We start from the raw sequence: 12,098 nt of genomic DNA, 5'->3' as shown, positions 1-12,098 counted from the left end.
GTTGGTGATAAATGGTAGCAGTACTCAAACTATCATCGAACATCTTATAATTTCTTTCAATAAGACACAGATGGTGAGTTCTAGCATGGCGGCTTAGAAGTAGCTTCTTAAAGCATTCACAGTGACACTTCCATAAATTCTGCAAAACCAGCCTGTTATTCCTAGTTGTTTTGGATTGGTTGCAACTTAGATGCCTGTTGCTTGTAGGTAGAATAAAAGTGATTTTTGGAGTCCCAGTTCCTATTTTCTGGGGGCAGATTACTCAGCCATTACCCACCCCTTCCTTCCACACAGCCTCCTGATAAGCCGCTCTGGAAGGCTCGGTGACACTCCAGCAAGAGTGGATCAGCTGGTGAGGTCGAGACACAGCTATAGCCTCCGAGCAGCAGCAGCATTGCCATTTATCAGTAGGGGTGAGGCGTGGCAATGAGGTTGTGCTGCATGGGTACATCAGTGGAGTGGTTCCCTCTGACCTACTGGACAAGCCACCTGAATTTTGTTCAATGAGGAGCAGGCTGCAGGTAGAATCAATGGGATGTGGAGACACAGCTTTGAGTGAGCAGTAGTGCTTTGAGCTCACACTGAGGCATTGTTGGACCCAAATCAAAATATTCTCAGTTGCAAACCAATGCATATTTACCTGTGATTAATTTCCATTAAGTGTGGATGAAATGTAAACAGAAATATTCAAATATATGGTCTGCATCGTACGCCTACTTGGCACTTTTTTTCCTTGGGTACATGAGGTTTCTTAATACACTCATTTTAAGATATGTGGGTATTTCACTTGCTCTTTCCACACAGAATTTGCAGCTTTGTTTAGGAATATTTAGCAGCAATATTGCTCCCTTGCTTCTGTGGTTTGAAAGTAAGTAAAAATTATGCAAGGCAGAGTTAGTCCCTGTTTTCTGGCAGTCTCCAGATTTGTTTTCAAGGAATAGGAATTTTGTTTTTGTTTGTTTGTTTGTTTCAACTTAACACTGTGCTAATTCAGAAGCAGGGTTTGCATATTTAAATACGGCTTAACTCCTTCTTTCATTGTCTCTGTTTCTTAGCTCCTCTGCAAACGGGGCCTTTCATCTCAGGTACATATGGTAAGACTGCTTGTTTCTTTGGGAGAATGGGTTTAACGAATCATAAAATGCATGACTTTACTTATAGCAAAGACTTCATTTTTCCTCTTTCAGCAGAGGAAGCTCTGTGCAAAAACCTGCCAAGTAAATAATGCAAAATGCTTAAGGTGGGCCCCTAGATGGCAGGATGGGACTATACAGTATACACACCCACATGGTGACAGTGTTATCTCATAAAGCTTCCAGTATGTATTGGAAGCAAAATATTAATAATATATACTTCAGAAATAATATTGTTGGAATAGACTAGAAGAAAGATTAATCACAGATAATTAAAATTCTGTGACTTGTTATTTTATACTTGATATCGGGAGATGCTTCGTTTTTCATGTCTACTGATGATATGTTGTTTATTCACCCACAAGTTGTGCCCCAGTGCTCTTGACAATGTGGTCACAAAATTCACAAGGCACTGATTAGCCAGAAAGGTTGAAGAAAGATTTCACAACATCTATTCTGTGATCTAGATCCCCATCACCTTAAAAAAATTCTCATTTGTGCCGGCTTCAGCAATTCCATTCGTAGTATTATTTGTATAGCATACATGTGGTGATCTATCATTTAGGAAATAATCAGGGACACACCTGTTTAGCTTCAAACAATTACATTACTGAGTACCTAGACTTGAGTTCCATCCACCCACCCCATGGCACTTCTACACCACAGCACTATAACTTCTTTGAAACAACAATTGTTATGATCACCTCCCTCATTTATCAACTTCTTATACTACTGCTGTGCTGAAAGTTGTCTCTCATATTTTTGTTAACCTTTCTCCAACAATGAATGAGAAAGGAAACTGCATTTGAAAATTATCAAAGGGGAAAGACAAGTTTGGTGAAATTCTCATGGGTGAGGTGCAGGGTTTGTTGTTGTTGTTGTTGTTGTTGTTGTGCTTACCTTATTTATGAGGTGGCTGAGGAATGTTTGTGGAATGTTCATTCTGTAGGTCATCTCACCAGTGGTCTGTAGTCTGCAGCCTTCCCAGGTGCTTTCACTTTAGTTAAATCCCAGGGGAAGACATCATGAGATAAGCCCTCCCACTGGGCTTTTTCATATCAGGAAGTGGAGGCAGCTAGAGAGGCTGCAGAGTGCTAGAGTGTTTACTGTAAAGAAAAGCACACGCAGCACCCTTGACCACCCTGCAATAATAGTAAGGGAATATCAAAGCCTGAGGAAGAAATGGGGAAGAAGAAGCCTCTTTTGCAGGGGAACAAAACCTTTAAAGATATGCAGTAGTATTTATTAACAAAGATCTGTGTACTTCTATACACCCCTGATCCCAGGGTGATTATTATAAAACCATGCAGGCTCATGTTAACTATTTAATAGGGATGGGTGAATCTGTCAATTTCAGTTTATCTAATTTTCCAATCTTAAATTCAGTTCCCCACATTTACATATCTGCTTCTGATTTTTTTTAAAAATAAAAAGTCCTCATTCACCAGTCCAATCACTGAGGCTTTCAGGTGAGTCACGGTTAGTCGTTTCTTATGGCTCAGACAGACAGATCATATTCACAAGGAGCTGTGTGTTAAGAACTGTGGGCCCAATTTTATGGAATTCCCTTCTAGTTGACATCAGAAAGGCCCACTGTTGAATTTCTGCTGCTTACTGAATACTTTTTTTAATTTAAGCAGGCTTTTAAATTCCATTCTTATTGTATAGTTTCAACTCATTTTCAGAATTATTATATTGGGTGCCCTGTGCACCACTTGGAGACAACTTAATATAATGCACTTTTGAATGTTATTTTCACTAATATGTGCATTTATACTTACACTTTACCCTAGTATGTAGACACATTACTTGGCTGGAGACCTGCATTGCAAAATTAGGAGAGGTGTGAATTTTAAAGAGTAGTTTTATTTCAGTTTGTGTATACTGTATTGCTTCAGAACAGGCATCCCCAAACTTTGGCCCTCCAGATGTTTTGGACTACAATCCCCATCATCCCTGACCACTGGTCCTGTTAGCTAGGGATCATGGGAGTTGTAGGCCAAAACATCTGGAGGGCCGCAGTTTGGGGATGCCTGCTTCAGAAAGTGAAGACTAGGTAGGTTCACCTTTAAATGTGAACACAATCAAATCCCTCCATTCTCTACTATGTTTAGATACTCCTATAGATAAGTAAAGACTGTTTTTGTTTTAATATATTCACTTGGTTACTTATCCTGAACTAACCATACTTCAATTAAAACTCTGGAATCGGAAGTTGGTTAGCTAAACAAGGGCTCTTGATTCACCTTTCTCACAATTTTGGGTGTGGGTATATGAAAAAAGCACAGTTGTTGTTTTTCCTCAGTTCCATAGAGAAGCAAGTGATCAACAAACAATTCAAGGTAAGTTGCAAAAGGGTTGTGTGACCAACAAGACAAAAGTGTGCATCATTACAGCAATAACACCAACTCTTGACTTCTAATTCATCATTATTCTTATCTGTGACAAATACTTAATGCTACACGACCACACAATGTTTTTAGCATAGGCGTCTGTAGTACTGTACATTGCAATTTAAGCAAACACAAGTAGGAGTATTTCTCAGAAGTCTTTCTGAACATCTTCCAAAACAAATGTTCCTTTATGAAGGGGCATTATGGTGCCCCTGAACAAACTAGTACTACAGGGGTCCCCAACATGGCATCTGTTAGTGGACATTTGCCCATAGAAGCTTTTCCTGGTGACCATAGTGCCTCCCAATGATACCAGGGCTTGAAAGAAGCATTCTATTATAGCCAATAGAAAAGGTTGTGGTGTGTGCTTAGTTACTTCTATGTGTAGTGACCATGACAGTTTCTCTGGTTTGCAAATGTCACCATGGGTCAAGATGGTTGGCAACTGAAGCATGCTTTCCCTGTTACTCTGGCCACTCTGAGCAATGCACCCCTGAGTCACTGCTATGAAATGAACTGTAAGTTCAAAGCAACTTGTATCTGAGCATGGGTGTAGCCACGGGGGCAGGAGGGGGGGCTGCAAATGAAATCAATAAAAATACATAGCAAACTGAGGTTCTCCCCCGCCCGCAACAAAAGGTCTGCCCTGTCCAACAAAAATCCTGGCCATGCTCCTTGCGTCCGAGTCTAATTTTTAAGTCAAACATACAAACACGTTGGCATTCCTAAACATACAGCTTGTAAATCAATATTGCTCATTTACATTTTTCATCATGAAAGTGGTTAAACACTGCAAGCAGCCCCGGGATCACATTACCTCCACTACTTTAGCACCGAAAGGAGAAAAAATGCAATCACTAGAAGTCTCCCATACATATCCAAATCCTTTTCAAGGGACACAAATATAAAGTTAATTAGCAAGGATTCTGCAATAGTGGGAATTTTGCAAAAGCAGAGGTGTGTTGTCTTCTACATTTATAGAATCAGTTGCTCCAATGCTATAGTAAGGCTTTGTTACAGGTCCATGATAAAATCGCTGTGTCTTCATACACCAATTGCAACCCTGCAGGGGAATGAAGATAGCTGGCCAACAGGGGCTCCGTATCCTCAGTCAGTATTGGCAGCTTTTCTAATTACTCCATTCCAAACACTCAATTATTTCTTGTATCTTCCTAATGTATCACCAGCTCTTTATTTATTCATGAACATTTTAATTAAGAAATCAAAGTCTTTTTTTAAAAAAAAATAGTGAGCAATATTTTTTGTCAGATTCTATTTATTGTAACACTCGATAAAATATGTCAGCGAATTGCTCATTGTCAGCTAATTGAATTCTAAAAGAATTATGCATGGCGTATGATATGGCAAACTCCTACAGCTCCCAGAACACACATACCCAAATAAATAGTTCATTCCTGTAGGCAAAACCTTGTGTCAATCTCATTAGTATATTGGACTCGCTTCTTAATTGTATATATCACAATTGTTCACCTGAGCTCATGAGACGGCTGCAAACTATCATAGCCTATTTGCTTAGGAACCCCAGTAAGTTCACATTCAACGTCCTATATTAGAGAATGATGTACAAGCCAGAAACTTGCTCTTGGGATAAATCCCATACATGCAACAGGTGTCAGAAATGGAACACACATGAAAGAACATTAGCACCTGCAAGTAACACACATCAAACAACAGTCTTTCAGGAAATGAATTGGGAACTGATGGCAGACACTGAGGCCCACTCAAAGTATTAAAACTTTCATTTGCTTTTTCATGTGCCCTGAACTTGTGCTTTGCAAAGCACTTCATGAAACTGGCTGACCTTTGCCTACAAAATTCACTACTGGTTGGCATGTATGGTGAACTCCAGAGTAAGACTTTTCCATGAAACATGGTGGCACTTGTCTTGGCCATACTCAGCAAAAGCACAACTCCCATACCAGGCCATGTATGATCCAGCCCTAAGACTCAGATTCCTCCTGCCGAGGTCAGCCCAGGTACAATGTTCTTGCACTCTGCTTGAACAGAACGAAGCCAAATAATCATGAAACAGACTTGCTGTATCCTGGTTCACTTCAACCGAGACCTACCGCCAAATGAAATGCATGTGAAATTGTTCAGAGAAATTTGTGGGTGTCAACAATACTTTTCAAGAGATCATGAAGCAGGTGGACCTCTTCAGGGTAGAGAGGGTAAAAGAAAAAGCCTAAGCAAGAATACTTTCCACAATCTTTTTTGACTTACGGTTAAGAAGCAGGCTGGCATTGGTTGTGCCTAGTTTGTTGGCAGCGACACATGTGTAGTTTCCAAAATGCTCCTCCGTCACGTTGTTGAAATTTAAAAATGATCTTGAACTATAGCTTTTAATGGTAATCCCTTGTTGTCCATTGATCAGTCTAGAAGGGAGGAAAAGGGAAATATTCAATTAGAAGGCACAGGCAAATATATTTTGCATTTTTCTCTCATGTGGATGGAAAACAATAGTTTTTACCTGATTGGGATGGAGGAGTGAGTGAGATAACATGGACAAGGAATGGCAGTGATGCTATATCGGGTATATGATGGTGTTTGCCACAGCAAAGGGCTTTCCATTTTTGCTTGAAAATAGATTAAAGGTACCTTTCCTTTCCCTACCAATTGACAGGGGGCAAGCCCAGTTGTGAGTGGTGAAGATGGTATGGGGGAAATGCCATAGGTAAATAGTCAGGAAAGAGATGCTCGGTTCAGGGAGCATTTTGTGGGCAAGCAAGAGAAAAGCTGGCAAATGACTTAGGCCCAAGAGCTCTGAGTAAGAAAAGTCTCTTTTTGCTTTCCTTGGGCATTACAAAGGGAGTAGGGAATACTGGCACCAACAGGAGACAGGACAGGTCAAAGGGCTCCAGGTGAACTTGTATTCCAAAGCAAAGCAGGACTGATACCAATAGTCTTATGACTAACAATTTGTTCCAGTTCATCAAGATGACGATTTGGAAATTAACAAATCTCAAAAGCACATTACTTTAGGCTGCACTGATTCCAGACAATTGGCTTGATCCGCTACACCAAGACTATTGCTGATATTGGTGCTAAGTTCTCTCTCCATCACTGCTCTTTTAAGCCCTTTCCTTTCTTCCCATTTCTTCTTATTCCTCCTACCAACAGCCATTTGAATCAATTGGTGTGCACCCATCGAATGATCTTGAAATACACATCCCATACAACACCATTACTTCTTAAAATCAGACCTGGTAAATGCAAATGATTCACCATCCTTTTTTTTTGCTACTGACTGTACATCATAATGGATTTTTGCACATCATAATGGCTTTTACTTAGTTCTATGAATTGCTCACTTTTTCACACTAAATGAGTAGCTTATGAAAAGCAAAAGCTCATTTAAAAAGGTCAGGATGCAGCCAGGTGCATTTTAATTCCAGCAGAAGTGTAATACATATCTAGAAGCACAACCCAAGGCACTTTTACTAGGGATTAAGTTCCGTTAAAACAAGTGGGTTACTTTTGAGTAATGTGAATAGAATTGTCCTGCACAGCAATATAGGCATGTATTGACTAGACCTCAGCCTTATGTGTGTTTATTTAAAGGAGTTTTCATTCAAACAAAGTGAATGTAGTATTGCATTCTAAAGAGAGTATACTCTCTTTTCATCAAGAGCACATATATTATCCATAGAAATCTCATTCACCCCTTTCTGTTTTACTATAGGGAAATTTTGCAGATTCACTTCTTTAAAATGATAAAGAATCAAAGTTGCTCCTTCCTATCACTTGCTACGCAAAAGGGAAGCAGTATTTTCCTTAATGTAACTTTCTGCTTTAGTAACTGTGCTTATTTCCCCTCTTCCGCCCCCTGCCCCCATTTTTATCCTTGCGGAAGATTGCCTGTATCGGATTGGAAATACAAATAAGTTTAGCAGGCAAGTAGCTCTCTAGAAATGTGCCCCCAGTGCTGCAGAAAATTTTGTGTACAGAAAGCTGTGGACCGGAACAGAGGCCAATCTTCCACTCAACAGATCAATGCAGAGCACGAGTGTCCAAAGTTTGGGTCTGCATACTGAGGTGGAAGAGATTTCCAGCAAAGGAGAAAGCTTCATGTAACAGACACGCTGCACCATCTTGGATTGATCGAGGATATTTCCTTTACTCCTTCCTTTATTAGTTCCACCTTGGACTTATTAGAAGAAGGGTGAACTCTATCAACTCAGTGATCCCGATTTCTCAGAAAGAAAGATAAATATCTGAAGAGATATTTTTTGATGAAAATTTTGTTTTTTAGACTTGGAAAAAGACTGCCATTTTACAAAAAAAAAAGTTTGAATATTCTCTGCCAATTCCCCCCACAATGCCCTGAAATTACACTACATCTAATGCATTGTGGGAGGTGCAAAATGGTGGTTGGGTGGCCAATAGAAAAGTTCTGGTACGCTGCTTTCAGTGGCCACAAAATATTTGGGTGGGGGAAGAAAGAAGCTATGGCACTGCTAATGAAACTACACCTGAGTCTTTGGGCCCTCCTCCCAACAAGCTGTTGTGTGGATTTTGCCACTTGTTGAGTAGTGTGAAGAATTTTGGGTGGCCATCTTTTTCTCAGCCCTTTTTAAAGCCAAATTTAGGAAGACTCCATCAGTCAGAAAAGTGACCTTTAGAGTCTTCATATGACCAAAGGTTGAGGCTTCCTGGCATAGGAATTTCCAGAAATAGATGAAGGAGCAATTGGTAAACACTGGATATTTGAAAAATATTTTTCTCTTGGACTCATTTATTTTCAGGACATATGTAACCATATTCAGAAGTTGGATAGGCATAGTTAAATGTGAAAATACTTAGCTATGCTTGATTACTCAGGGAATTGCTTATTTTTCATCCTGAAAGCAGAACTCTTGCTTATATCAACAAGTTACCATTTAATTTTGATATATTGAGGCAGCACATCATAAATCTGGGAGAGAGGTACAATTCCCTCCCCAGCATTCAGCCTCAAAATACATATCTATCATTATTAATAGTATAGCTGCATATTGATGATTTAATATTTTACATTACATTAATGCTCCAATTTTTTATTTAATCAGTACACAGCCCTGCATATAAAATAGCATTTAGTTTAGTCATCTGAAAGCAGTAGACAACACACTAGTAGGAAACAAATAGTCCTTTTCAAAATCCTGAAGCATGAGTTATTGCTGCATTGAGCAAACATGAACATTTAGGAATTATAGGTTTGAATAATTATCTCTCGAAACCTCACCTTTCTTTAATCTACTTTTTTCTAAGTGATTTAATTTGAGAATTCAACTTCACTTGTGTAATTTTCAAGTGTTTGGAGCTGTTTAATTCATTTTGACAAAAGGGATGGAAACTCTCAGTTGCTTTTCACTACTGTGGTACAGCAGCAAACCAAGAAAAAATAAATATATTAACAAGTTTACCAAACTTGAAAATCAATTAATATCAGGATGATTCATTCACGAACGCTGAAGTGTAAATGAAACATTCAGAAGTACTTAATAGTATGCAATGAGTAATGATGAGAAAACCATAATTGTGAATATTGAATACTGATGCTGCTTGATTAGGATCGATTATATTACTTTTGATTTCGCAAAAGTTTTATATACGGCTTATTCAAAAAATCTCTAAGCTGTTTACATAAAATAGTATAAGTATTCATTAAAATAGCAATAAAAACAGCTTTTAAAACAGTAGACTTTATTATTATTATTATTATTATTATTATTATTATTATTATCATCACTGCCCATTTGGCTGGGCTTCTCCAGCCACTCGGGGGATGGGGCAGCTCCAATACAAAAACATTATTAAATTGCAAACATTAAAAGCTTCCTGATACAAGACTGCCTTGTTTGAAAATGCTACTGATTAAGGACTAATTGCTTCTAAGGGCTAATTAACATAGAAACACTAGAAATATCCAACATCATTGGAATTATCACAGGGAATTTAAGGCTGATTTACTCTATATCATAGAATTGATCTACACCGTATTAATGAGACTATGTTCTCCCTGACATGCTCCTTTTTTTTTTTACATTCAATGAGCTTTCTGAAGACATGGAATTCAGATATGAACCTTCTTCAGCCATCTGCAGTCTGGTGGTATAATCCAAATTTGAGTTTAATGCATACTTTTTGGTCACCTCAAGGTCACAAGGTTCTCACAGTGAATTTTGAAACCTGCTTTCTCCTGTATCCCAAATGTACCCAGAGGAACATATCCCAATATAAAATCACCTAATTATACTTGCTTTAAATTCAGATCAACCTCTAATTTAAAAGTGTATGTTTTCTATATGGAACACATGAGGAAGAAAATGCATAGAAAGTCAAACTCCCCTTTCTAATTTTTCATATTTTATTTTTGGAATTACAGATTATCTCCTCCCAACCTCCAGCGTGCGCACGCGCGCACACACACACACACCAGCCACTTTGCAGAGAGGAAAAACATAAGCAGGCAGCATTTATGTTCTGTGCATGTGCGTGTGCTATTTACACAGAGGGATTATGGCACTACCAGATTTAACTCGTCCTTCAGAGACAGTGGGAAACACCAAGCTGGAGAACAGCACGAATCAGCTTCAGCCCTGAGAAATATCTATATTTAGGCTCATATTTGAATACATTAATGATATTATCATATATTAGACCATTAGAACAGTTGTAGTCTTTATTAGGCTATTTGAAATGTACATTTTGCTTGTTTCATGGGTTTTAATGGAAATAATATTTTAGATTCAAGCTTTTGTGTTGTCTCATTCATGATGCCTAATTTGCAAGGAGAATATAGTTGTGCTTAACCAAATGCTGTGCTGATCATCAATATTCTATTTATGTAGAAAGTCCAAGTATGCAAGTTGCTTTACAATCTTTCTCTTGGTAATCCTAACAGAGTCTAAGATAACCAACCTCTGTGGGCTCCTTTATCTGCATTACAGCACGGAATTGGTTTGGGGCAACACTCCACTGTATACCAGACATCTATATTTGTGGTGGCATAACTGGATGATATCAGCAATGCAGGCAAGTGACTGACTGCTTCCTGTGAGGAGCCAAATTCTGATTCATTGCCCATGTTATATACAGACCCTAGAGCGCATGTAAAAATGAAAGCAGGTTTGACAGTCAAACTTACTTCCTTTCGCCTCTGAACCATTCAAAAGCGGGGGAAGGAACACCTGCACTTTCGCATCTTATGAATCCACTCCCTCCAAGCGTCACTCCACTCGATTTTATTTCCTGAATTGTTGGGGCAACTACAAGGAAACATAAATATTTGTTATTGAAAGTTGCACTTGTCACAAAGCCATGTAAAACATGTCGATCCGTGTTACATTTCGTTCCCTTGTTGCTCAAGCAGGCAATATCATCTATAGCGCTAATAATCTAAAGCACTTCACATAGTCATGTTGTATTCACTGCCACTTCACCCTTCCACCTCACCATCCCAGAATGACGTCAGGTGAAGAAGCGCAAGCCCACCCTGCTGTCAAACGCTGCTTAGATAAAGCCATAGCATTGGTCAATCCAGCTCATCACTGTCGATTCTACCACTAAGCTATGGTCCTTCCACATAAGTGACTTATGACAAATTGCCGTATTTATGTGAATCTAATGCATCAATTTTTGAAACCTTGAAACCCAAAAAGTATTTGCTGGCGCCATCAAATCTAATGACGTAATTTGCCCCCCAAAAGGTGCAGTCGAGTGAATACAGCAGTGATGGCCAAACTTGGCCCTCCAGCTGTTTTGGGACTACAGTTCCCATCATCCCTAGCTAACAGGACCAGTGGTCAGGGATGATGGGAATTGTAGTCCCAAAACAGCTGGAGGGCCAAGTTTGGCCATCACTGGAAGTAAGCACCACAATTCACTATGTTCATGTACTTGCAACAAGTTAGAAAAAATGTTCTAATATTTTCTAAATCCATGTTTAGGGAAATACATTTCCCAATGAATACCAGGAAGCACAAGCAATGGCCATTCTCTCTCCCATAATTTATTTTATCATTTCTGTTTAAAATATAATGTATGTGTTCTGCAAAATACTATCTAATTCATTTTTCCAGGCTGCATTCCCGTTGATATAATGTTATTGTAGATGTGTGAACTTATGACTCCTCATCATTCTCTTTCTTCCATAATCACACCCATCCTTCTGCTTGTCATGTAAAGAGGCTATAATCTTTTATGATATCAACTATTCCCAAAGAAGAAGAGGGGATTAAAGAGGGGATTCATCAAGAAGCCTGGTCAGTGTCTCTATGGTTTTTATATGTCTAGTGGAACAACAACAAGTAAATCATGTTCAGATTCTTTAAAGTATATAAGTAGGAGGGTTTTTAATGTGCCCAAACAATTCTTAGAAACATTGGAAGCTGGCATTAAGTGCTTTCCGCAATAGTCCAACATTACTACTGATCATCAATGGAAAGATACAAACTACTGTGCCTCATGATATAGTTTGAAGGCACATGAGATCTCCGCCTTACTGAAGCTAAGCAGGTCTGGGTCTGGCCAGGGCTTGGATGGGTGACTGCCTAGAAAATACATGTAC

The 12,098-nt window shown here is 38.9% G+C and overlaps 1 protein-coding gene across 1 annotated transcript in view; it reads right to left on the bottom strand.

Moving 5' to 3' along the window:
• The window catches only part of NEGR1 (neuronal growth regulator 1), a 452,107-nt gene that overhangs the window by 98,639 nt on the left and 341,370 nt on the right, over nucleotides 1–12,098 (bottom strand). The window contains exons 5-6 of the mRNA XM_035123509.2: nucleotides 10,677–10,797; nucleotides 5,771–5,922 (exon numbers count right to left, since the gene is read on the bottom strand). Of these exons, the coding sequence (XP_034979400.1) occupies nucleotides 5,771–5,922; nucleotides 10,677–10,797 (273 nt within the window). The remainder of the gene's footprint in view (nucleotides 1–5,770; nucleotides 5,923–10,676; nucleotides 10,798–12,098) is intronic.

This window comes from Zootoca vivipara, chromosome 7 (assembly GCF_963506605.1).
Source record: "Zootoca vivipara chromosome 7, rZooViv1.1, whole genome shotgun sequence".
Lineage (NCBI taxonomy): Eukaryota > Metazoa > Chordata > Lepidosauria > Squamata > Lacertidae > Zootoca > Zootoca vivipara.
Note: the sequence above shows the minus strand (reverse complement) of the source record. Positions and strands in the feature narration are given on the sequence as shown.